Consider the following 26,511-nt stretch of genomic DNA (forward strand, 5'->3'; position numbering starts at 1 on the left):
TAAGTATAAAACTTTTTATAACTTCTGTATGGCTCATAATTAATGCACAATGTACATTACAAAGTGCATTATTATGGCCATACAGAAGTGTATAGACCCACTTGCTGCCTCGGGACATCTCCTTTAAGGAGGATTTCTGATTCTATGTGAATCCACTGTTTCCACGCTTACTGATGGACAGTTGAATGGTTTCCGCTTACAGATGCAACTTATTTCCTTAAAACTGTACTCCAAAATAACAGTGGACATACATATGTATACAGCTGTGTATAAACCGAGTTTCCCTGAAAATAAGACAGTGTCTTATATTAATTTTTGTTCAAAAAGGTTTAACTTTTTTACATGTTTAGCTGCCTGGACACTATTTAAATTTACTTTTTTAATTAACTGTTAGTAGGGCTTAAAGGGGTTGTCTCGCGAAAGCAAGTGGGGTTAAGCACTTCTGTATGGCCATATTAATGCACTTTGTAATGTACATCGTGCATTAAATATGAGCCATACAGAAGTTATTCACTTACCTTCCCTGCACTGGCGTCCCCGTCTCCATGGCTCCGTCTAACTTCAGCGTCTAATCGCCCGATTAGACGCGCTTGCGCAGAAGGGTCTTCTGCCTTCGGGTCTGTCCGGCAGCAGCGGCGTTCTGGCTCTGCCCCCTTCTACGCGCCATCGCGTAGCTCCGCCCCGTCACGTGTGCCGATTCCGGCCTCCTGATTGGCTGGAATCGGCACACATGACAGGGCGGAGCTACGCGATGACACATAGAAGGGGGCGGGGCCAGAACGCCACTGCTGCCGGACAGACCCGAAGGCAGAAGACCCTTCTGCGCAAGCGCGTCTAATCGAGCGATTAGACGCTGAAGTTAGACGGAGCCATGGAGACGGGGACGCCAGTGCAGGGAAGGTAAGTGAATAACTTCTGTATGGCTCATATTTAATGCACGATGTACATTACAAAGTGCATTAATATGGCCATACAGAAGTGTATAACCCCACTTGCTTTCGCAAGACAACCCCTTTAATTTTGGAGTAGGGCTTATATTTCAAGCATCCTCAAAAAGCCTGAAAAATCATTTTGCATCCTCAAAAATTCTGGAAAATCATGCTATGTCTTATTTTCAGGGAAACAGGGTAGTTATAGCAACTCCAAAAGTATAGTCTCAATAAACAGATAAGGAATATATAAAAAAAGATTTATTTACTAATCATATTAAAATATTACTATTTAAAATGTATAAGTTTAAAGGAGATGTCCCGCGCCGAAACGGGTTTTTTTTTTTTAAAACCCCCCCCCCGTTCGGCGCGAGACAACCCCGATGCAGGGGTTAAAAAAACCACCCGCACAGCGCTTACCTGAATCCCGGCGGTCCGGTGACTTCAATACTTACCGCTGAAGATGGCCGCCGGGATCCTCTATCTTCGTGGACCGCAGCTCTTCTGTGCGGTCCACTGCCGATTCCAGCCTCCTGATTGGCTGGAATCGGCACGTGACGGGGCGGAGCTACACGGAGCTACACGGAGCCCCATAGAGAACAGCAGAAGACCCGGACTGCGCAAGCGCGGCTAATTTGGCCATCGGAGGCCAAAAATTAGTCGGCACCATGGAGACCAGGACGCTAGCAACGGAGCAGGTAAGTAAAAAACTTTTTATAACTTCTGTATGGCTCATAATTAATGCACAATGTATATTACAAAGTGCATTATTATGGCCATACAGAAGTGTATAACCCCACTTGCTGCCTCGGGACATCTCCTTTAACAAGAAAGTGCAGCCCTCACACAAAAACAGTACATCATCAGTCAAATATGCATTAGTATAATGGTCGATGTCCCATATGTGTGTTACAATACATTAATAGCAGTCACATGTTACCATGCAAAATAATGATAATCCCCGAGAGGAAGCCCTCTTTTGGGCGAAACACTGTCGGGGTGTGCACCTAGGTCTGCTTTATCTATATGTATAAAGACGAAAGCCCTCACTGACTGACTCGCCACTAATTCTCCAACTTCCCGATGTCATAGAACCATGAAATTTGGCACAAGCATAGTTTATGTCTAAAATAGGAAAACTAAAGAGGTCCCACTCGATTATTCAATTCTAGCGCAAAAGAACTAGCGTCCAAATTTTACATACGGAATCTAATTCTCTCACTTCCGGATGTTGTAGAAACATGAAATTTGGCACAGGCATTGGTTATGTCCTAAATAGGAAAAGTTAATGAGTCCCAACTCAATTATTCAATTCTAAGTGCAAAAGAATTAGTGCCCAAATTTTACGTACGGAATCTAATTCTCTCACTTCCCGATGTCATAGAAACTTGAAATTTGGCATGAGCATTGACTATGTTTAATACGTTTTATTGAATTTTCATATGTCATTTACAAAACAAACCATATATAGAAAGGAAAGGAAAAGAGAAAGAAGAAGAAAGAAAAAAAAAAGAAAAGGCACTTGCTTAGTGGCGGCCATGCAGGGCCCCTGTTACGAGATTGCATGTGGAAGCACAAATAAAACGGTAGATTGAGAGCCCGAACTAGCATTTAAGGCTCTCTTTTGTGGGGCCTTGAAATCAATTTACAGGGAACATGAACTATCTAAACATAACGGTTATAGCATGGCTCTGAGTCTCCTCAGCTGATTATTGTTACGATCGTGTGGGCAGGCAAAGCATGGGACCCACATGATCGTGACCAAGGGGGCACACATACAGGTTTCATGGAACTGGCCCTGGCTATAAGGAGGTAGACTTGGCCCTACCTAAGCGGGGACATTGCCCCTATAAGGGCAGCCCAGCGGTCTTCGGATCTGGGCCCTAGCTAATCCTAGGAGCCACGCACCAGAACAGGATGCATTCACATGCCACATGACAGACCCAGAATACACCGCATACAACATGCAACCACTAGTAACACATTGGAAGCTGAATATAAATACCAGGTATTGGTTGACATTTTGTACAAGATGTTGAAAGCTAGCAGGCCACTTCACGGCCCCTGGTTATACTGCTAGTCCCTACACTAACCAGGAGTCCAGCAAAACCGGACACAGTTCACCACACGCTGCAACAGGACATTACTCAGATTGCAGGTCACACCACAAGCTAACACAAAACTGACAGAATTTAAACGTACAAACGGACATAAACCAGATCACACGGCAAACCTCACCAGACAAGCATTCATGACTGCTCACGTTAGGGGCAATACAGAGACTGACCAGGAGCTGGGTTTATATGAGGGCACAGATCCAGGGAATTGGCTAGCAGGAAGTACCACACCCAGCCAGCTCAATCATTAACCCTGAGAGTGCTGTGCTGCTGGAATCACAATAGTACAACCTGTCTCAGCAGCACAAGTAACAATTATCTCCTGTGCCTGCTTTGGCATATGACTCTCAGGTATCTAAGTTTTCACGTCATGAGGTAGATGCCAACTGTGGAGAAATCAAAGTGGGTCATGAAAAGAATTAAGAACTTAGGAGTAGACAAAGAGAGACATGGAGCATCAGAGAGGGGGAGGGAAACACATTTGGGTGGTAGGGGAGGGGGACCATCTCTGGTTCAATTCAGGCTTTACCATATAATTTTGCCTATGACACGTTTCTGCCATCTCATGTCACCACGACCATCTCATCACCATCCCATCATCAGTGGGAATTGTGGAGAGTCACGGTATGCATTCCACACTGCCCTTGCTTGAACACTATGCCTGGGTCCCTCGGATCCTTCGTCGCCTAGTTCCTCCATATACATTAATTGTTTCAGCTATTGGACAGCGATCATTGATTATCTCATAAATAGGAAAAGCTAATGGGTCTCAACTCGATTATTCAATTCTAAGTGCAAAAGAATTAGCGTCCAAATTTTACGTACGGAATGTAATTTTCTCACTTTCCGGTGTCATAGAAACGTGAAATTTGGCACGAGCATTGATTGTCATAATTAGGAAAAGCTAATGAGTCCCAACTTGATTATTCAATTTTATGCGCAAAAGAATTAGCGTCCAAATTTTACGTACGGAATGTAATTTTCTCACTTTTCGGTGTCATAGAAACGTGAAATTTGGCACGAGCATTGATTATGTCATAAATAGGAAAAGTTAATGGGTCCTAACTCGATTGTTCAACTCTAAGCACAAAAGAATTACCATCCAAATTTTATGTACGTAATCTAATTTTCTCACTTCCCTATGTCGTAGAAACATGAAATTTGCCGCAAGCATAGATTATGTGATGAATAGGAAAAGTTAATGGGTCCCAACTCGATTATTCAATTCTAAGCACAAAAGAATTAGCGTCCAAATTTTACGTACGTAATCTAATTCTCTCACTTCCCGATGTCATAGAAACTTGAAATTTGGCCCGAGCATTGATTGTCATAAATAGGAAAAGTTAATGGGTCCCAACTTGATTATTCAATTCTAAGCGCAAAAGAATTAGCATCCACATTTTACATACGTAATCTAATTCTCTCACTTCCCAATGCAACAAATAATTACACAAATTTTTACCGCACAAATGTGTAATTTGCCATGACCATTCTTTCCGTACTAAATATTGGAAATTTAAAGGGTTGCAACTTGATTATTCCATCCTATGCATAAAAGTAAGTGACCTCCTATGTAATGTAATTAATAACACACATCTGTACTGCACAAACTTGAAATTCGGCATGACCATTCCTATGTTATGTAACTAATAACCTATCTGTACCCTGCAATATATGAGACAGTTATCTTTTTAGCAAAACAAAACGAATTTAGAAATATGAGTATTTACTGACAGGAATAAAACTGACTGTTGTATGTATTGAAAGGCTGTAACATACAAAAGGAAGTGGACATGGACTGCTGGGATGGAGTATGCCTTTCAGTATAAAAAGGGGCTGCAACCTTCAGTCTGCGTAGGAAATTTAAATAAAAATGGGCGTTACCTTTCAGGGTGAAAATGAGGAGAGTGTGTGAGGTGGCACATTCTGTGGGGTGACATTTTCACATACAGACAGATAAATCTTTCTCCTATCTGCCTATACACAGAGGAATGTATCTGATCAGTGTGTTATGAGCAGCGTGTGAGGTGGCACATTCTGTTTAGTGGCATTTTCAAAAAACTACCTTTTTAGTTTGAACGAGGAATTATTATTTCCTTTTAAAATTCAATTGTTTTCTTATTTGTTTTTCACAAATCTTATTAATTTTATTTTTTTATTTTATATACGTTGCATGGTTACCTCCACGTGGTGTTTCCTGGGTAACGCAAAGAACCATGCAAAATGGTGAACATATGTTTTTCCTCGGTATCTCTAAAGTAACCAAGACTTCATAAGATTTTCTGTGTAAACACCAGATAAACACCAGTACCAAATTAACTTGGGCGAAGTCGGGTATATCAGCTAGTATGGTATAAGTATGTTCATTTATTTTGCGTGGTAAGATGTAACTACTGTTAATGTATTGTGATGTATGCTAGTTATACATTGTAACACGCATATGGGACATTGACCATTATACTAATGCATATTTGACTGATGATGTACTGTTTTTGTATGAGGGCTGCACTGTCTTGTTAAATGTATACACTTTAAATAGTAATATTTTAATATGATTGGTTAATCATTTTTTCATATATTCCTTATCTGTGTATTGGGACTATCTTTTGGGGGTTTATTTCCTTAAAACTGAAGAACCACTTATGAATTGTGCGCCCACTGGAGCTTCACCAAACTTTTTTAGAAAATGACGTTGTACAGCAATAATGATAGAAGTGAAAAATCAGAGACATAATTGAGTTTGGGCTGCGGGTATATCGAAGACCATAGAGCACAATGGGCTCTATGTCGCAGATATTCACGGTGAAATAGAACATTTTGCATTCTACTTTTCGCTTAATCTGCAATAGCTATCCGCTAATGTAAGACCATCCTTAGTGATAGACAGTTTTGCTAAATGAACATTTTTGAGGTTCTGCATCCATTGACATCAAATTTCTGATTTTGAGTTTTATTAAATTTGAGTTACGGGGTTTTCACATCGGAGAGGATCGTACGTACTAACTCTGTATCTACTAAAATCCCATCTGAGTACAGCAGTGCCAGCACCACCATTTTCAGCCTGGTTCCTATACTGGGTCACGAGGTATAGATCTTCCTCAGCCCCCTCCCGGGGTGCTGGCTTCCTCATTTCAGTAGCTAAGCTAGCCGTCTTTTCTGTCACGGCCGATGCAAAGACCAAGAAAGGGGGCTGTCTTAGTTTTTGAAATGAGGAGGTCAGCCAGTCCAGAGCAATAACCTAACCTACTCCAGGAGGTGGATAAGGAAGACTAGACCTACGCCTCATGACCCATGTTGCAAGTGGAAGTGCTGGCACCACTGGACCCAGACTACATTGGAATAATTGTATTTCTCCAGATTACCCCTTTAAATGAATCACACTCTTCTGTGATGATGTGCATGGCAATAAATATGTGCTCACTGGATTTCTTATGGTTAGCATTGCAAGGCAGAGCTGTGAACATCGGAGCTCCCAATAAGATCAGAGCTCTAAGCTCTAGTAATATATTTTAGTAAAAGCTACATAAGCACCTCTTCTACTAATGTTTATTCAATTGGAGTACATGGAAAATGTTTGAAATGTTTTTTTGTGTGTGGTAAACAATGGAGTGAACTGTGAAGCAAGGGGGTGGTGGACCTGAGGGACGTTGCATCATTTGCTCTTCCTGTAGTCCAGCCCTGATTCGTGAATAGCTTCAGTTATCAACACACTTGTGGCAGGTCTTTCAAGAGCTCCTTCTCATTGCAGATATCACTTACTGCATAGAAAGGATGCATTATCTCTGTAAGATGTGAACTCCGTGTACTTGTTTTGAGCCTAAATGATGGAATTCAGTGCAGAGAGAAATAGTTAATCATATGTCTACTTGTAGAAGTGGCCATATGCTGGAAACCGATATACCTCAAGAGCAGTTATTAAAGGGGTTGTCCCGCGCCGAAACGGTTTTTTTTTTTTTTTAACCCCCCCCCCCCCCCCCCCGTTCAGCGCGAGACAACCCCGATGCAGGGGTTAAAAAAACAAACCGCTCAGCGCTTACCTGAATCCCGGCGGTCCGGCATCTTCATACTTACCTGCTGAAGATGGCCGCCGGGGTCTGCTCCCTCCGTGGACCGCAGCTCTTCTGTGCGGTCCATTGCCGATTCCAGCCTCCTGATTGGCTGGAATCGGCACGTGACGGGGCGGAGCTACACGGAGCCGGCATTCTGCACGAGCGGCTCCATTGAAGAGAGCAGAAGACCCGGACTGCGCAAGCGCGGCTAATTTGGCCATCGGAGGGCGAAAATTAGTCGGCTCCATGGGAACGAGGACGCTAGCAACGGAGCAGGTAAGTAAAAAACTTTTTATAACTTCTGTATGGCTCATAATTAATGCACAATGTACATTACAAAGTGCATTAATATGGCCATACAGAAGTGTATAGACCCACTTGCTGCCGCGGGACAACCCCTTTAACCTAAATTTGCTCCCGGCTGTTAATTGCCAGAACATCATTAAATCCTGCCAGTCATCAGCAGTCTAAATTATCTTTGTACACACTCATTTGGCTTCATTTCCTTAACCCCTTAGTGACCACCAATATGTCTTTTTTTTTTTTATAGTGGTCACTACTTCTTTTTAGGGTAGTGGCTTGGCTGATTCACACAGTCCCACAATCCACAGCAACTGCAGCATGTAAGCAGAAGATAGGTCGAGAGGGCTCTTTCCATCAATCATCAGCACCCCTAGAGTGTGATTGATGGGGTGGGTTTCCAATGCAGCAGGAAGCCTGACAAAAGCCTTCATGTCTGCCATGTAACTCAGCCTATTAGGCCCCGACACCAACATAGTCTAATAGGCCATTGTCATCGGCTTAGTAGAATGCACTACATAAGCAATCCATTGTATTAATCTATGGATTGAACAATCACATCTTCAAATCACCTTGAGGGACTAGAAACACAGCATCATAAAAAAAGTTGTACAAAGTGTAATTTCAAGAAAAAAAAATCCCCAAAAATGTGTTTTAGGGCTTCTTCACAAAACTGTGTTTGCGCGCAAAAAATTTGCCCATGCTAAATACAGAATATAACCCACTAATCTAAAGCAAGTTGTGCCGGAAACACAAAAAAAATAGGAGCTGCTCTATTTTTTTTGCGTTTTGTCCACCAAAAGTTCCATAGAAGTCTATCGAGGTGCAAAAATACACAAGGGGAAGGGTATGACACGGTGCAAGACGCAGGGAAAATTACACATCTGGTGCTCATTAGGCTTTAAATAGCCTTGACATCTGCAGAAAGGCTGTATCACATGTGTTGAAACCGCTCTTGCGTGAGCAAAAAGTACAGTACTGTGCAGAGACACTTACATATTTTTTTAAAACTGTTTTTTTCCCTTCAAATTAAACTTGATTACATTTTTTTAACATTGTCTTTTAGTCCCTGAAGGAAACTTGAAGATGTGATCATTCGATCGCTAGAATAGTACACTGCATTACTTACGGAGTGCATTCTACTAAGCCTATGACAGCAGCCTATTAGACTCTGCAGGAGGTGTGGCCTATTAGTCTGGTTGCCGTGCAAACCTATTGATACCTTGTGATTGCACTGCAGAGTGCTGATGGGTAACAGAAGGAGTCCGTCTCTATCATTTGTTTACATGCTAAGTTGCTATTGATTGTGGCATGTGAGGCCTCATGTCCACAGGCGGATCGGATTTCGCATGTGGAAACCTGCAGTGGAATCCAACCCTGCTCGCGGCCGAGGACCCTGCGTCACTTGTCGGGATCTTGTGTGTCCTGTCCGGGTTTTCTTTTTTCTGGTCTGCGGATGCGTGCAGTACATTTTTTTCTTAAACTCCTGCTTTCTCGTGGAATCCGCTACCTGTCTGCAATTAAATTGCGGATTGGCCGTCTTCCATTGACTTCAATGGAAGCCATCTGTGCAGGAACTGCACTGAAATGGAGCATGCTTCGATTTGTTTTCCGGATTAAGAGATCTGCAAAACAAATCCACAAGCTTTTAATTCCTGTGCAGACGCCCATGTTTCTGGGCAGCTTGAACTGCAGCTCGTCCGTGCAGGTGCTCTTCTGTAATTCAGTTCCGCCCGTGGACATTGGTCCTAAGAGGTTAAACTGCCAGGATCTGAGGTTTCGAAGTTCCTGGCGGTTAGAGCAGGATGCTGGCTGTCAGTTGTCGGCTAAACCACCTCCTTAAAAAGATGTACACTATATGCACAAAAGTATTTGGATACTGCATGATTTTTAGAAAGTGATTTATTATTTGATTTATTATATGTCAAACAAGTCTACTTCACCTCTCTCGTCTCCTCATTATTGCACAACCCTAAACGGCTCTTTGATACTTTTCACTCCCTTCTCAGCCCTAAACCGCAGCCCCCGGTGACGGATCTCAGTGCTGTTGAGTTGGCTGCCTACTTCAAAAAGAAAATTGATGACATCCGTCAAGAAATAACTTCCCAATCCCAGACTAGCCCTGACCCTAGTCTTGTCAGCACTGCATCTAGCTCCTGCTCACTGTCTGTACTCAGACTAACGACAGAGGAAGAAGTCTCGAAATTGTTCTTCTCTGCTCGCCCCACCACCTGCGCTAGCGACCCTCTCCCCTCACACCTCCTCCGATCCCTCTCCCCAGTTGTCATCTCCCATCTCACCACTATATTCAACCTCTCTCTGACCTCTGGCATCTTTCCCTCTTCTTTCAAACATGCCATCATATCCCCACTGCTAAAGAAGCCGACTTTTGACACGACTGATATTGCCAACTACCGACCCATCTCAAACCTCCCCTTCATCTCCAAACTACTAGAACAGCTGGTTTACTCCCGCCTTGTAAGCTATCTATCAGAGAACTCTCTCCTCGACCCCCTACAGTCTGGTTTCCGACCCCAACACTTGACAGAAGCTGCCCTTACAAGAGTATCAAACGACCTACTGACAGCCAAAACGAGGGATGATTACTCCCTACTGATCCTCCTCGACCTCTTCGCAGCATTTGACACTGTCGACTACAAACTCCTCCTCAGAATGCTTAGCTCCATCGGCCTAAAGAACACTGCTCTCTCCTGATTCTCCTCCTACCTATCTGACCGCTCTTTCAGTGTCTCCTTTGCTGGCTCTACCTCTCCTTCTCTTCCCCTTGCTGTTGGGGTCCCCCAAGGCTCGGTCCTTGGCCCCCTCCTTTTCTCTATCTACACAGCCCCTGTTGGACAAACCATCAGGAGTTTTGGCCTCCAATACCACCTCTATGCTGATGACACCCAGCTACACACCTTTTCCCGTGACATCTCTACACCTTTCCTCCAAAACATCACCAACTGTCTGTCCGCTGTCTCTAACACTATGTCCTCTCTCTACCTAAAACTTGACCTCTCTAACTCCACTAACCGATCTCATCCTGACATCTCCATCTCAGTGTGTGGCGCCACCATAACTCCCAAACAGCATGCCCGCTGCCTTGGGGTCATATTCGACTCCGATCTCTCTTTTAACCCCTACATCCAATCTCTGTCCCGGACCTGTCAGCTGCACCTCAAGAACATCGCAAGAATCCGCTCTTTTCACACCACAGACACGCTGAAAACGCTTATTGTTGCCCTCATCCACTCACGGCTCGATTATTGCAACTCTTTGCTGATCGGCCTCCCCTGCACCAGACTCTACCCTCTCCAATCCATGCGGCAGCCAGTCTCATATTCCTGTCCAGCCGCTACTCAGACGCCTCTGCCCTGTGCCGGTCACTGCACTGGCTACCCGTTAAATACAGAATTCAATTTAAACTTACTACCTTCATCCACAAAGCCCTCCACAGCGCAGCGCCCCCCTATATTGCCTCCCTCATCTCAATCCATCACCCGGCCTGGGCTCTCCGCTCAGCAAACAAAACTAGACTGCACAGCCCTCTAATTCGAACTTCTCACTCTCTCCTCCAAGACTTCTCCAGAGTAGCACCAACCCTCTGGAACGCACTACCAAAGGATACCCGGGCAATCCAGGACTTGAAAAACTTCAGGCGTGCTCTAAAAACGCACCTCTTCAGGGAGGCATACCGCATTCTCTAAACAAACTCCTCTATACGCCGCCTGATAACATGCTCCCTGACCTACTGACTGCAATCCCTGCTAGCCGTCATAAACCGCTCCTGCAGTCATACTGATCCTGCCGTCACATGGCTAAATGTCTGACCATTGTCTGTATATAGCATCCCTCACTCTCCACCCTCACCATACTGTGCACATCTCCAGCCATTTAACCTTCTGTATCACCCCATTACTTGTAGTATGTAAGCTCGTTTGGAGCAGGACCCTCACCCGTATTGTTTCCATCAACTGATTACGATTGTAACCGTGGTTCTGTAATTTTTTGTACTTTTGTCTTTCTGTATTCCCCCTGTCTATGTAAGCGCTGCGGAATATGTTGGCGCTATACAAATAAAGATTATTATTATTTTATTTAGTAGTGTGTCGGCCCTCCTTTTGTTTGTATCGCAGCAGCAACACGTCAAGGCATACTTTCCACAAGTTCTCTGTTAAGGCTTTTACCTACTAGCGTTTTTTAATGCTGCGATTTCGCAGCGTTTTTTTTTTTTTTACTGCAAATATCAATGGGACTTTTTAATGTTAAAATCGCATTGCACAAAAATCGCAAGTTTACGCTTCTGCGATTTTTGTGCGATGCGATTTTAACATTAGAAAATCCCATTGACGCTTGCAGTTAAAAAAACGTAGCGGTATCGCAGAGTTAAAAAAAGGCTAGTGTATAAAAGCCCTAAGTCTGGGCAGGAATAGCTCGCCATTCCTTGTGCAAGGCTGTGAGAAGAGATTGTTGTGAAAATGGGCGTGGGTGGCGGTGTCGTAGCCGTCATTCCAGTTCGTTTCACAAGTGCTTGATCGGATGAATGATAGTTATTACAGAATGAACAGCTTTTTATTTTACCCATGCCCTTCCCAGCATACAGTTCGGCAAACTCAGTATTTGCATATTTGCTGATTTTTCTGCAGTGTCCAAATACTTTTGTCACTATAGTGTATGTGCAAGTTTAAAGCCCATTAGTAAGATCAATATAAAGAAAAGGCCTATCATGGTCTCAAGTTAATATTTTCATTCACTGGAACAAAGGTTTTCAACTTAACCCTGAAAAATGGTACAGGATGTTTATTCCGCTCAAAAGGTTTTACATTTAGCTCAAAGCATTATTGCAGGAAGTATTTTCTTTGCATTTGCAAAAGCCAGGTGCGATATCAGGCTGTGAAACTCGAATTGTTCCTATTTAAGCCGTTTTAACCAGACTGTTAGGACGGTCAGTGGATGCGTGAGGGCATATATGCAGTGTCCGAGTGGGCACGCCAAAGTGGGGGAGACCATGGGACAAACAAGATGGATGTCACGGGTGGCTCTGTGATCTCTCGCATTGGCGGCAAAGGGCTTAGCTTGGCCACACACAGCGGCAAAAGGGTTTCTACAGTTAGCAATTATCAACGATGATTTGTCACGTGACGCCAGTATCTCTTTTTTAAGGGACTCAAAGGGTTAACAGAGAAATAATTGACACCAGTCCTGATAGCTTTGATTTGCAAACTGGAGGTACTCGGTTTACTTCAGCTTTTAGTAAAACATTCAGAAGACAATATATAGTTCAGCAATGTGCAGAGGTACTGCTTTGCATTTAAACAACATTGCTCCAAGTTCCATTTTAGTACAACAACAATTTAAACTTCAATGCGCTTTTTCTCTCTCCGAATTGAAAGGTTACTCAGTAGAATTCCCACAGTCCTATTTCTCTAAGGGCTAACTTCTAGCAGATGATTAACTTTCTCCTCCACATTGCGCTTGTATTTGGAAGCTTGTTTCCTCCTCTGGGCAACGTTAATCCTCTCCATACTGAGGAGCACCTCCTCTCACGTCCTACTCCGACGACGATCTCCTCACTACTCCCTCTAACTCCTTCACTTCCTGTCTTCTCTCCTGCACTTTCTCTAACCCGACCTCCACACTACTCCCTCTAACTCCTTCTTCACTTCCTGTCGTCTCTCCTGCACTTTCTCTAACCACTCCCGACATCCTGCATCCTACTGTTTGCTATCCCACTCTTGGCTCTGACCCTTCCCCCTCTACCAATCAGAGATAGAATGACAAGCAGCCACTCATCAGCCAGCTGTTGCCAAGTAGTTATCTTAGGCTTGTGAAGAAAGAGGAAAGATAGGCTCTTTCCCATGTACGGCACCCTCTATGTCTTTTTGCAGCACATACCTATGTGTTACAGGACTGGAGATTGGGTGACTACCCTGTAGGACCCCCTCAACTACTACACACACACACAAGGCGACCAGGCTTAGGACACCCTTGATTCATTTTAGTTTAAACACTGCCTAGACAACTAATAGGGTCTATAGTTTTTTTGCCTACCTCAATAGTCCTTTTCACTGTTTTGTTTGCAGTTCACTCATGTTTTATACTATATTTTTGTTGAATCTCATACCTTCATATATGTGCTCTGCATGTCTGGTTAAATACTGTGTTCCTTTATTTACGGATGACTGTTGGCTACCTGATGTTTAGATCTGTTATCAGTCGTCTCCCATTGGGTCCTAGAACCTGTTTGATTATTTTAATTACTTTTTTTTGTGAACCTCCTACAGGTTCTGTTGTTTCCCCCCTCTTGCTTGGTTATCATATTTGTCTTGATCCCTTTGATGTGGACAATGGCCTTTTGTCTTACCTTACAGCCTGTCTTCAGTCTTTTCTATTCCACATTTATGGGGTGTATCATTTCCCACAATGTTAGAGGTCTTAATTCCCTGTGTAAAAGGATGCAGGCTTTCATTCTGAACTATTGTCCAGATATTCTTCGTCTTCAAGATACCCACTTTTCGCACTCCTCCTCTTTATTTCCACCCGCAATATTCTAGATTTTTTTCAAACTTCAGCTTCTAGATTGAAATCAGTGGGAGCTGCGCTTGCAATTGCTAGCCATTACACAAAGGTGGGAGCAGCGACTTCCACTCAGATTCCTGTGTATCACAGCACTGACAGCCGGGGCTGCCTGGAAAACCACTTTAGTAATTGATTTAGTTAGTAATTGATGCTAATACCGGAGAAGTGCCAACAGTGACCTAAGCCCCATTTACACGCAACGATTATTGCTCAAAATTCGTTGAAGCAATAGCTTGACAAAGACCTACTTGTATTTGGTCGAAACGTCGCTTTTTCTGTGATGATGCGGTTTGTCATTTGATATGCCTATGGACAGATAAAAATCTTTTTGCACCGAATTCCTGCTGCCTGGTTTCATTTTAAGAATTTACGTATCTGTGGAACGTGGATCCAATGCCAGCTTTGGGCGTGCAGGATACATCATCTGAAATTAATACCCCCCTGCATAGGTGGTGGTGAGTGCTGCTGATCTCTTTTCTTGAATCTTTGAAAGATTGTCCTTGCGTGTAAATGGGCCTTTCATGTAGATGACAGAGATGTCTTTGTCACACACTCCTGACATAGTTAGATTTAAACCCACTTTGCTTGCCATATAAGTGGATTTGAATTGTCACATTTTGCAAACTCGCAGGTTTCTGATGAAAAATGACGAATTCTTCTTTCCAGTCATCCAGGAGTTTTCAGTCCTCACATTTGTCTTTGTATTTTCAGGTCTTTTGGTTTTCTAATGATTGATTTCAGTTTTAAAAACAGTATAACTTACTGAAGTTTGTGTGGCTTATGTATATAGTGATAGCATCTTCTCTGGTATTTAAAGCTAGAGTGACCTTCTGGGAGAGTGCATTAACTATTGATTTGTTTGTATTACAAGTCTTCCTATGTGAAAATGTCCAGTTTCTTCTAAGTTAGGAGTTCCTATTTTGTTCTCGTTTGTTTTTTGTTTTTTTAATTGCTTTTTCTGTAAAATACCCTGTAAGCCTAATATTCTGCAAAAAATATGTTATAAAAGCTATAAAACTGTTTAGTACTCCACCTATCTTATCTCTTGTTGAAAATGGAAATAAAAAACGTGACGAGTTCTCCAGGGTATAAGCCATGTCTGATTCATTACCTTTTGAGCTCCTAGGTAAAGGGAGCAGGCCATTCGTGCTCATAACCCTGCTACTATACATACTCTCCATACCCAATATTGGTATTCTCCAACTTTGTAAAATTCAACTAATGAGCACTCATCCAGATTTTTATTGAAATAATGTAATATAAATAATGTGAACATAATCTGAGGTACAGCCACTAGTTGAGTCTGCAGTTAACTCTGAGAATATAACTGGGAGTACCGGGATTTGCCAATTGCTGAGATAGGCTGCGCCACATTATTATCAGAACTGTTATTCATGATAATAGAGCAATGCAACTACTAAATTGTCCTTGTTTTGCTTGCTAGGTTCTCTTTGGCACTGCTGATGGTCAAGTTATAGTTATGGACTGCCATGGCAGGATGTTGGCACATGTTCTCTTACATGAGTCGGATGGTATTCTGAGCATGTCATGGAATTACCCCAACTTCTTGGTGGAAGATAGTAGTGAAAGTGACACAGACTCTGATGACTATTCTCCTCCTCAAGGTAACTAACTAGCCAGAGCAATAACTTGTATCTATGTATACATATTATCTGCAAAAGTCATTCAGAATGGATACATGTGATAACCTCATGCTGTGCTGGCATACTGTTATTTTATTTTGTATGTAAAACCTAAATTACACTGAAGACACTTGCTGAGAAAAAAAGAACAGAACTATAAACATGACTAGTCTGATAACACCATATTATTAATAGGACACATTCATTGTCAATTACTGTAAAGAGCAATTCCATAGAGAAAAACATTGATTTGAACAATGTCATATATAGATTGCCAACAATGTCAGCGTACACTGGATTGTAAATGATGAACTTATCACAGCAGCAAGAACATTTGAATGCTTTCAGGGCAACTTAGATTTATGGAATTAGGGTATGTTTAGACGTTGCTGATTTGATGCAGATTTTGTCACAGATTTTGTTACAGATTTCACCATTTCAATTTTATTTCAATTGTAAGGACGAAGTTCGCTGCAGCTCTGCACCAAAATCCGCAACAAAATCTACAGCAAATAAATGACATGTAAACATACCCTAAACGATGTCCCTTATCATAGTACCACCTGTGGTCCTCACACATTCTCCTAATGCACCAACTTGCACTAACTCACACCAGTCACTCCCTTCTCATTGTTCTGGAGCCACAAGTGTAGAACTAGTAGAGGCTGCCCAAGCTGTTAAAGGATTTCTATGTCACTAAAGAAATGTATTTTTTTACATAATGAACAGTTGCATAGTTTTTTTTCAATCCTGTAAGGACGTTGCCATTTCTTTTCTTTTTTTTGGTGGGGGTGGGGGGTCATTTTCTTTTTTTCCCTCTTTCAGAAACTCATAACTCTTTTATTTATCCATTGCTGTCGCTGTCTGAGGGCTTGTTTTTTTCAGAACAAGTATTTTTCAATGGTAATATTTAATGTACCATATAAAGTACTGAAAAACGTAAAAAGTTGACTGATATTGAAAAAAAAAACACAATTCCACCATCTTTGGAGGGGGTCTTGTTTCTGCAGCAAAAATTGCATGATAACTTTATTGTGTGGTTTGGTACAATTACGGTAATGCAAAATTTATATAGTTTTTTTTTGCTGTACTACCCTTTAAAAAAAATAAATTATCTGGAAAAAAATGAAATGCTTTGCCGCCATCTTTTGACCACCATAATATTTTCTTCTACATAGTTGTGTGAGGGTTCATTTTTGGTGGGGTGTCCTGTAGTTTCTGAATTTCATCACTGCATGGCTGTGATTGGCTCGTCGAGCGCCGGCTGTGATTGGCTGGCGCTCGATCCAATCACAAGGCTGACTTTGCCGGAGGCGGGGTATTCAAAGCCCTGTCACCAGAAAGAAGATGATATCGCAGCGTGGAGGACACAGCAGACTGCTGCATTGTCACCGGACACCAGTAGCACAAGGCACAGGGACACCGTGGACCAGGTGAGTTAACCCCCTCCCCTTCCCCCTGAAAATAAGACACTGTGCCTCTTTTGGGGCAAGAATTAAAGGGGTTGTCTCGCGGCAGCAAGTGGGGTTATACACTTCTGTATGGCCATATTAATGCACTTTGTAATGTACATCGTGCATTAAATATGAGCCATACAGAAGTTATTCACTTACCTGCTCCGTTGCTAGCGTCCCCGTTGCCATGGTTCCGTCTAACTTCGGTGTCTTCTTGCTTTTTTAGACGCGCTTGCGCAGATGCATCTTCTCCCTTCGGCTGGTCTTGGAAGCATCGGCGTTTTGGCTTCGCCCCCTTTTCGCGTCATCGCGTAGCTCCGCCCCCGTCATGTGCCGATTCCAGCCAATCAGGAGGCTGGAACCGGCACACGTCATGGGGCGGAGCTACGCGATGATGCGTACAAGGGGGCGGAGCCAAAACGCCGATGCTTGTCCTCCATTAGGTGTCCTGCAGTGATCTGCACCTGTCGCAGGCTTCCGCGCATGCGCCGATGTGGCGAGTATGCGTTGAAGGCCGGAGGGCCTAGCAAATTAAAAAATTCCCCTGCACCCAGCTGTCAAGGATAGCCGAGTGCAGAGAGATGTCACCTGGGACCACTGTATCACTGATCACATGATCACTGTTGCGATTAGCATCGGATCCAAATATCCTTATATTTGGATTGAAGGTGACGTGGGTCTGGATCTGGACCTGGTCTGGCTTTGCACTTCCCTCCTTGCCTATAGAAGGTTTTGGAACACCAGAAGGCAGTTTGCTGCTGAGTATCTACCTATCTATTTTCTACAGTGTGTTATTCATCAGATAACAGTGATAATGTAAAGTTAAAAAGTGTAAAAGAAAACAAGTTAAAGTTTCATCTCCTCTTACAGATTGTATCCGTGAGGGGAGATGAAATTACATAAGTAAGGTCCCCGGATTTTCCCCCAATGGGATCTTTATCCGTGGACCTTACCCCGGCTTTCTGCACATGCGCCCGTCAGCATAGTGGTGGACGCATGCGCAAAAGTCAAGGATTGCCCGGGAATTTTAAAATCTCCCTGCTCCTGGCTACCAAATGCGCTCCTGGATGCGATCAGTGAGAGGAGATGAAACCTCTTACCAAAGGCATCCGCATTTGAACCCCGACATGATCATCCTCCACTGTCCTTACCCGGCTCCTGCACATGCGCCCGGCGACAAGATGCCAGACATCTGCACAGGAGCCGGGGAGCCCAGAAAATTTTAAATCTCCTTGCTCTCGGCGACCAACAAATTATTTTTTCTGCACTAGTGAGCAATGGCGCCTGGAGTTTATTCAGTTGCGCCCTGAAATCCAGTGGGTGTTCCCTCCATTATAGGCCTAGCCATGTGTCCTGTAAGAAGATTTGAGTCACAATGGCTATGTTTCTGAACTCAGGACAAACAGGGGTATCCATATTGGGGTGCAAGTCTTAATTTATATGTGTTTTTAAAATGACACAATTGCCAAAAAAATAAAAATCGTAATTTTTTTCTTCTGCTTTGTTTAGAGTCATTCAAAAACTTTGTGGCCAAAATAGGCCATACAACCCTAGATGATTTCTTAAGTTTTCAAAATGGTGTCATTTGTTGGGTTTCTATATCGTTTGGCTGCTCAAGGGCTCTACAAGTGTGCTATGGGACCTAAATCTCCTTCAAGCAAAATTTCTGTTCTGAAAGCCACTGGCTACTCCTTTCATTTTGGGCCCCATTGTCCATGCAGACCTAAGATTAGGGCCACAATGGCTATGTTTCCGAATACAGGACAAACAAGGGTATCTATTTTGGGGTGTAAATTCTCATTTCCATGTGCACTATAGAAAAAAACTGCCTTTAAAAAAACATATTTGCAAAAATAGATAATTTTATTTTTTCTTATCTAAATTGCATGAACTCCAGAAAACAAACTGTGTGGTCAAAATACTCATGACAGCCCTCAGTGAATACATTAAGGGGTGTAGTCTTTAAAATGGGGTCATTTGTGGAGTTCTCTATCATTCTGACACCTATAAGCCTTTGCAATCTTGGCATGGTGTAGGAAAACAAAGTATTACTCAAATGTTGATAATTATAATCAATGTTAAATTTGTATGTCTCCTAAATGGTTAAAAAATGAGTTTTTCCAATGTGCGCCCACTAAACAGATGGAAATATATATCTTATCTAAAATTTGATAAGAAAAAACTTTCCCCCCAATATTGGCACCTTTACATATACACAAATTTCATCTGACTATTTTTACGACCTAAATGAAGTACACTGCGAAAAAACAATGTCAGAATCACTTGGATATTCAAAACCTTTAGGGAGTTATTCTATGTTAAAGTGACACAAGTCAGATTTCCAAAATTTGGCTTGGTCATTAAGCTGCAAACAGGCTTGGTTCCTAATGGGTTAAGAAAAGGGAGAAGATAACCAACAATAGCGAACACACTGGAAGCTGAAATACAAACTCCATTCCAATAATAGCCGAATTTTCGATTTCGATTTACAGTATAACACCAATATTCAGGTATAATATTGAGTGGTAGAGTGACCTTGGTGCCCAGAAAGATTGTTAGTTTAAGTTTATTAATATTTCATAGCAACTACATTTGTGTGACTATACAAGAAAGGCATACTGCTTTTCGCACGCCTTTCGATGAGATGAAAGATGCATATTGGGAGGATTCCCCTTCTTGGATGTAGTCAATAACTGGCATCGTCAATTTAACCCCTTAGTGATGAAGCCTGTTTGCGCCTTAGTGACGGAGCCAAATTTTGGAAATCTAACATGCGCCGTTCAACGTAGCATAACTCCGTAAAGGCTTTACATATCCAAGTGATTCTGACATTGTTTTTTCGCCACATGTTGTACTTCATTTTGGTTGTAAAAAGAGACCGATATAATTTGTGTATATTTATTAAAAAGCGCCAAAATTGGGAAAATTTTGAAAAAATTGTCATTTTTTCACATTTTCAACTGTAATATCTCAAATATGTCCAAACATACTGTACAAATTTTTGATAAGATATATATTTCCATCTGTTTACTTTATTCTGAATGCACATTTGAAAAACTTTTGTGTTTTTTTTAACCATTTAGATGATGTGCAAATTTAACATTACTTTTCAGCATTTTGAGGAACACTTTGTTTTCCTGCACCAAGCCAAGTTTGCAAAGGCTAATGAGTGTCAGAATAATAGATACCCCCCAAAATGACCCCATTTTAAAAACTACACCCCTTAATGTATCCACTGAGGGGTGTCATGAATATTTTGACCCCACCGTTTTTTTTCAGGAATTAAATTTAGAGGAGAAAAAAAAAATTTCATATTTTTGCAAATATGTCATTTTAAAGACATATTTTTTTCCTATAGTGCCCATGAAAATGACGATTTACACCCCAAAATGGATACCCCGTTTCTCCCGTGTTCAGAAACATACCCATTGTGGCCCTAATCTTATGTCTGGATGCACAACGGGGCCTAAAATGAAAGGAGTAGTCAGTGTCTTTCAGAACATAAATTTTGCTTGAAAGCGTTTTAGGCCCCATAGCACTTTTGTAGAGCTCTTGAGCGGCCAAAACCATAGAGAACCCCCACAAATTTCCCCATTTTGAAAACTAGACCCCTTAACGAATTTATCTAGGGGTGTACTGCATATTTTGACCCCACTGTTTTTGAATGAATTCTAGCCAAGCAAAAGGAAAAAATTGTGATTTTTGGTTTTTTTGTCAATTCTGTCATTTTAAAAACAGCTTTTTTTGTACAGCACACACATGAATGAAGACTTGCACCCCAAAATGGATACCCCCGTTTCTCCCGTGTTCAGAGACATACCCATTGTGGCCCTAATCTTATGTCTGGATGCACAACGGGGCCCAAAATGAAAGGAGTAGTCGGTGGTTTTCAGAACATAAATTTTCCTTGAAGGCGTTTTAGGCCCCATAGCACTTTTGTAGAGCTCTTGAGCGGCCAAAACCAAAGAGATCCCCCACAAGTGACCCCATTTTGAAAACTAGACCCCTTAACGAATTTATCTAGGGGTGTACTGCCCATTTTAACCCCACAGTTTTTGAATAAATTCAAGCAAAGCAAAGGGAAAAAAATGTGATTTTCGTTTTTTTGGCAATTCAATCATTTTAAAAACTGCTTTTTTTGTACAGCACACACATGAATGAAGACTTGCACCCCAAAATGGATACCCCTGTTTCTCCCGTGTTCAGAGACATACCCATTGTGGCCCTAATCTTTTGTCTGGATGCACAACGGGGCTCAAAATGTAAGGAGTAGTCGGTGGCTTTCAGAACTGAAATTTTGCATGAAGGTGATTTAGGCCCTATTGCCCAATTGTAGAGCCCTTGAGCAGCCAAAACGACAGAGAACCCCCACAAATGACCCCATTTTGAAAACTAGACCCCCTTAACGAATTCATCTAGGGGTGTACTGTGTATTTTGACCCCACAGTATTTGAATGAATCTAAGCAAAGCAGAAGGAAAAAATTACAATTTTCATTTTTTTGACAATTTTTTCAATTTAAAAATAGTTTTTTTTGTACAGTGTACATAGGAATGAAGACGTTCACCCCAAAATGGATACCCCCGTTTGTCCCGTGTTCAAAAACATACTCATTGTGGCCCTAATCTACTTATAGGACACATGGTTAGGCCTATAATGGAGGGAACACCCGTTGGATTTCTGGGCACAACTGAATAAATTCCAGGACCCATTGCCCACTTGTACGGAATAAAAATTGACACCTTAAAAAAATCCCCCCCCCCCCCCTCACACACCCCTACCCCTCCGCGCCCTTTTCGGCGTTCCCCAAATCTTAGATAAAAGTAATAATGTGAACTGTGTAGTATTTCCGAAGACAGGGGTAATTACAGAGGCTGATTGGGATGGACACATGGGGCAATAAAACCGGGTATCCCCCCTCCTCTCATGCTTTTTGGGGGTATTTCTTGACCTCAGCGGCAATGATGGGGTGTAAAAAGTGGCGCTCTGTGAGTCTCCGTAAGCTTGCGGAGGTTCGGCGGTCTCGCACAGAAGACGCTCAACAAGCTGCTCCTGGAACTGCAGGAAGGCGAGCGTTCCCGGGGCTTCTTGTAAATTGCGTATTACAGGTAGCGCCGGGCTCACGCAGCCGTAGGCGGAATCTGCTTGCGGAGGCCCGCAGTGGATCCCAGCTGTGAGCCCGGCCGTGACCCTGCATAATGTACTGCGCATAACTGCGTACTTACACGGGCGATCATGCGCAGTACTTTTTTTTGTTTGCGTTTCCCGCACCGTCGCTTAGCGATGACGCGGGTACCCGCAGCCCGTATGCAATGTAGTTGCGTATGAGCTGTGGGTATATCCGCGACCACGGAGCACAATGGGCCCTATGTTGCGGGTATCCACAGCAAAATAGAACCTGCTGTGTTCTCTTTTCTGCAAGGGGATTACGAAATTCCGACCCACTGTGAGCGGAATTGTGTAATCCAATGTGATTGATCTGCGTATTACCGCGGATCAGACGCATGCGGAATCCGTAATTCCTATCCGGTCATGTGAGACCGGCCAAAGGTAGATCGCTACCTTTTTATCACGTGACCGGGGACCGCTCAACGAGGCCACCCGTCACTGCTCCAGGCTCTTGGCGACCGTTGGTCGCTGGGAGCTAGGAGATTTTAAATTTCCTGGGCTCCCCGACTCCTGCGCATGTGTCCGGTGTTTTGCCGACGGTCGCATTCGCAGAATCCGGGAAAGTTCACGGAAGAAGATCGCGTCAGGGTGCAAATACGGAGGCCTCCGGTAAAAAGTTTCATCTCCTCTCACCGATCGCATCGATGAGGGGAGATGAACCTTCACCTTTTTTTTACTTTTACGTGATCGCCATTATGATTGGATAACGGCGAACACGTGACCAGGAACCGCTCACCGCGGCCCCCTGTGAAATCTCCAGGCTCTCGGCTAAATTTTGTAGCCAGGAGCAGGGAGATTTTAAATTACGCTGGTAATCCACAGCTTTTGCGCATGCGTCCGCCACTTTGGCGACGGGCGCGTGCGCAGAAGCTGCGGTAAGGTCCACGGATAAATCCGCGGGCCTTAGGTACGTGATTTCATCCTCCCTCACGGATATGATCCGTGGGGGGTGATGAGACGTAAGAGTTTTTACCTTTTTTTTTTATTTTTTAATCTTTTTTTTTTTACTTTTTACAGTTTTTTTTTTACTATACATGATCACTGTCATCCATTGGATAACAGTGATCATGTCCCCAGTGACATCCCTCTACTCCGGGCTACACATGGCAGCCAGGAGCAGAGGGATTTTAAATTTCCCGGGGCTCGAGCCCCTCTGTGCACGCGCTCGATGATTGACATCGGGCGCGCATGCGCAGACGGGGACCTCGGGTCCCGGGACATCGGGGAGGACTTAGGTGAGTATTTTCACCTCCCCTCATGGATCTGATCCATGAGGGGAGGTGAAACTGACACTTTTTAAAAACTGTTTTTTACTTTTTCGCGATCGCCGCTATCCAATGGACAGCGGCGATCGCGGGCCCGGGAACCGCTCACCGCGGTCCCCGGAAACACCTCCTGGCTCCCGGCTACCTTCGGGAGCCAGGAGGTTTTAAATTTGCCGGGGGCTCCCGGGCTTCTGCGCATGCGCGTGACGTCATTGTTTGGCGCGCATGCGCAGAAGACTGCCGGCGGGTCCGGGAGGACCAGAATTTTCGGGGGCAGCGTGGAAAAGGCGGGTGAGTATTTTCAGCTGCCTTGATGGATCTGATCCATCAGGGCAGCTGAATCTTTACTTTTTAACACTGTTTTATTTACTTTTTTTGCGAGCGCCGATCGCAATGCCGGGGGGGGACTGCCCGCATCCTGGGATGACAGCTCCATGCTGTCGGCTACCTGCGGGCACCGACAGCATTGAGCTGTCACGTCCTCAGGCAAGTGGGCATTAATCCAAAGAGGATGCATAAAACTACGTCCTCTAGGATTAAAGCCCACTTACTGAGGACGTAGTTTCCCGATGGGGCGGTCGTTAAGGGGTTAAATGTGATCGGACTTTGGTGGGAACGGCTCCAATTCCAGGGTGGCCCCACTCCGCTATCGATGAACACACCATCCAGCAAGTAGATGCTGCTATTCGTGACCTAGCTCAAAATGTCAAAATTAGTGCAGGGTCCATGAAAAAAATCATCCAAGACTATCTTCATATGCATAAGGTATCCGATCACTGGGTTCCCTGGCTGCTTACACCTTTCCAGAAGCAGGAACGAGTCGATTGCTCCCATGCTATTTTGACAATGTGCAATTGAAACCAAGAGGACTTTTTCAACAGATTGATTACACAGGATCAAAGCTGGGTCCATCACTATGATCGTGGAGACTAAAGTCAATTTGATGCAATGGTAGCATCCGGACTCTCCGTCTCCAAAGAAGGCACGTGCCCAACTCTCGGCAAGCAAGCTCATGCTCAGTCTTTTGGGACAAGCACGGAGTAGTCTGGATGGATTTCCTAGCAAAGGGTACCACGATTACTGGGGCATACTATGCTTCACTGATGCGGAAATTGTAGGAGGCCATCAAAATCTAGAGATGTGGCATGCTTGTCAAAGGTGTCTGCCTTCAGCAAGAAAATGCCCCAGTTCAAAACTCACATGTTGGCCAGATTGAAGCACGCTGCTGCGGATATGAAATTCTACCGCATCCCCCTTATTCAGCCGACCTCGCACCATCGGAGTTTCACCTTTCCAACAATGAAGTCCTTTTTGAAGCATTTTCCAGATGATGAGACTCTGATTTCTGAAGTCACAACATGGCTTTTGAAGCAACTTGTCGACTTTAACAAGTGTGGTGTTTAAGTTGCATAAAGAGAGAAGTGTGTGTAAGTGGCACTGATGCAGAGAAGGACTTATAACTGTGCCAAGATTTGTTGGTCTCAGTCCTCAGGGGAAATTTTTATTGAATGCCCCTTATATTAAAAACACTGAGTTCGGCCCACTGTCCATGGACAGATTTTAATTATAAAATCTGTGCGTGTCTCCTGCGTGGAGATCTGCACCTCTTGCCGCCCCTAGGGATGCATTAGCATCTGCATGGCGATTGAAGCATGCGTTTTTTGGTAGGGTGTTTCTCGATGCGCAAGTCGCACGTGCAGGAAGAAATCGCAGCAAGCTCTATTTTCCTTTGGATCCCGCAGAGACTGCTTCCATTAAAGTCAATGGAAGCTGTCCGGTGGGCAGCACACCCACAGCTGTCACTGTCGCCGCCCCCTCAAATATGCTCAGACCAGTATGCTATTACTCGAGAAGAGCGATGCTCACTTGAGTAACTGCCTTAACTGAGCATGCTCGCTCATCTCTATTAATTACATATTGCTATTATTTTTATGAAGTTTTTATGGCCTGCATTAGAATATTCGTCACAAGGCATATTTTTCTTAGCTTTTCTATCCTTTGATCTAAATGACATGACAAATGTTTACTATTATTTAGTGTTTATTAGTGATTTAATTATTATTAAGTTTGCAATCTTAATATTTTTATACTAGCTATTTAATTGATTTTGTACACTATTAAACTATATATGTATGTATTTATGTAATTTATTTTCTCTATTCCTTTTTCTCATAATTTACTATTTTCTACTTTATACCTGAATTATGCTCTAGTTTCTATCTATCATTTTCTATCCCATTGTGTTTTCATTTGTATTCGTGTAGTTTATCCCTAGCAAGTACTGAGGAAGAGGCTCACATACCTTGAAAAGCATTTACAAGCTAGTTCTTATTAATAAACTAAGATCTTTTGGGCAAATATACATTACAGTTATCTTTGTCTGAAAGTTGCACCCCATTCACCCCTCTAAAAGAAAGTTTGTCTGCACTCCTTTTGTGAGGGAACAAAAAGACCCCAATGTGTAGCAAGTATAATCTCTGATTGATAAAGGGGTTAGGTAGTAGCATGAAGTGTTGTGTTACACCTCCCCTTGGGATCATCTACAGCTACACAGGTACAGACTGGGCGTCTATACCTCTCCTCCTTTTCTCCTTGATGGATAAAGGAGAGGAGCAGAGTCAGACATGGCTGCTAGAGCTAATGGTAACGTATTTACTGTGTTATAGCTACTGGAATCATATCTACATTACTACGTACTGCTATAGTGTCCTACCTGTTGCCTTTATTTCTTTGTGTGTAAGAGAGTGGTTTTTTTTAATGCTGTGATATTGCTGCGTTTTTTAACGCAATTGTCAATGGGACTTTCTAATGTTGAAAACACATTGCACAAAAATCGCAAAGCACAAACTTGCAATGCGGTTTTAACATTAGAAAGTTCCATTGACATTCGCGTTAAAATAACGTAGCGATATCGTAGTGGGTAGGAGCCCTTATAGAGAGCAGAATCTGCTGTTTTCTCTGTGCTTTGTACAGAAAACATTATAATAGCACTCTACACGCACCACTT

The 26,511-nt window shown here is 43.1% G+C and overlaps 1 protein-coding gene across 2 annotated transcripts in view; it reads left to right on the forward strand.

Moving 5' to 3' along the window:
- The window catches only part of TULP4 (TUB like protein 4), a 248,843-nt gene that overhangs the window by 138,370 nt on the left and 83,962 nt on the right, over positions 1 to 26,511 (forward strand). For both annotated transcript variants that reach the window (XM_066596090.1, XM_066596091.1), the window contains exon 5: positions 15,419 to 15,599. In XM_066596090.1, the coding sequence (XP_066452187.1) occupies positions 15,419 to 15,599 (181 nt within the window). The remainder of the gene's footprint in view (positions 1 to 15,418; positions 15,600 to 26,511) is intronic.

Source organism: Eleutherodactylus coqui, chromosome 3 (assembly GCF_035609145.1).
Source record: "Eleutherodactylus coqui strain aEleCoq1 chromosome 3, aEleCoq1.hap1, whole genome shotgun sequence".
NCBI classification, from domain to species: Eukaryota; Metazoa; Chordata; class Amphibia; order Anura; family Eleutherodactylidae; genus Eleutherodactylus; species Eleutherodactylus coqui.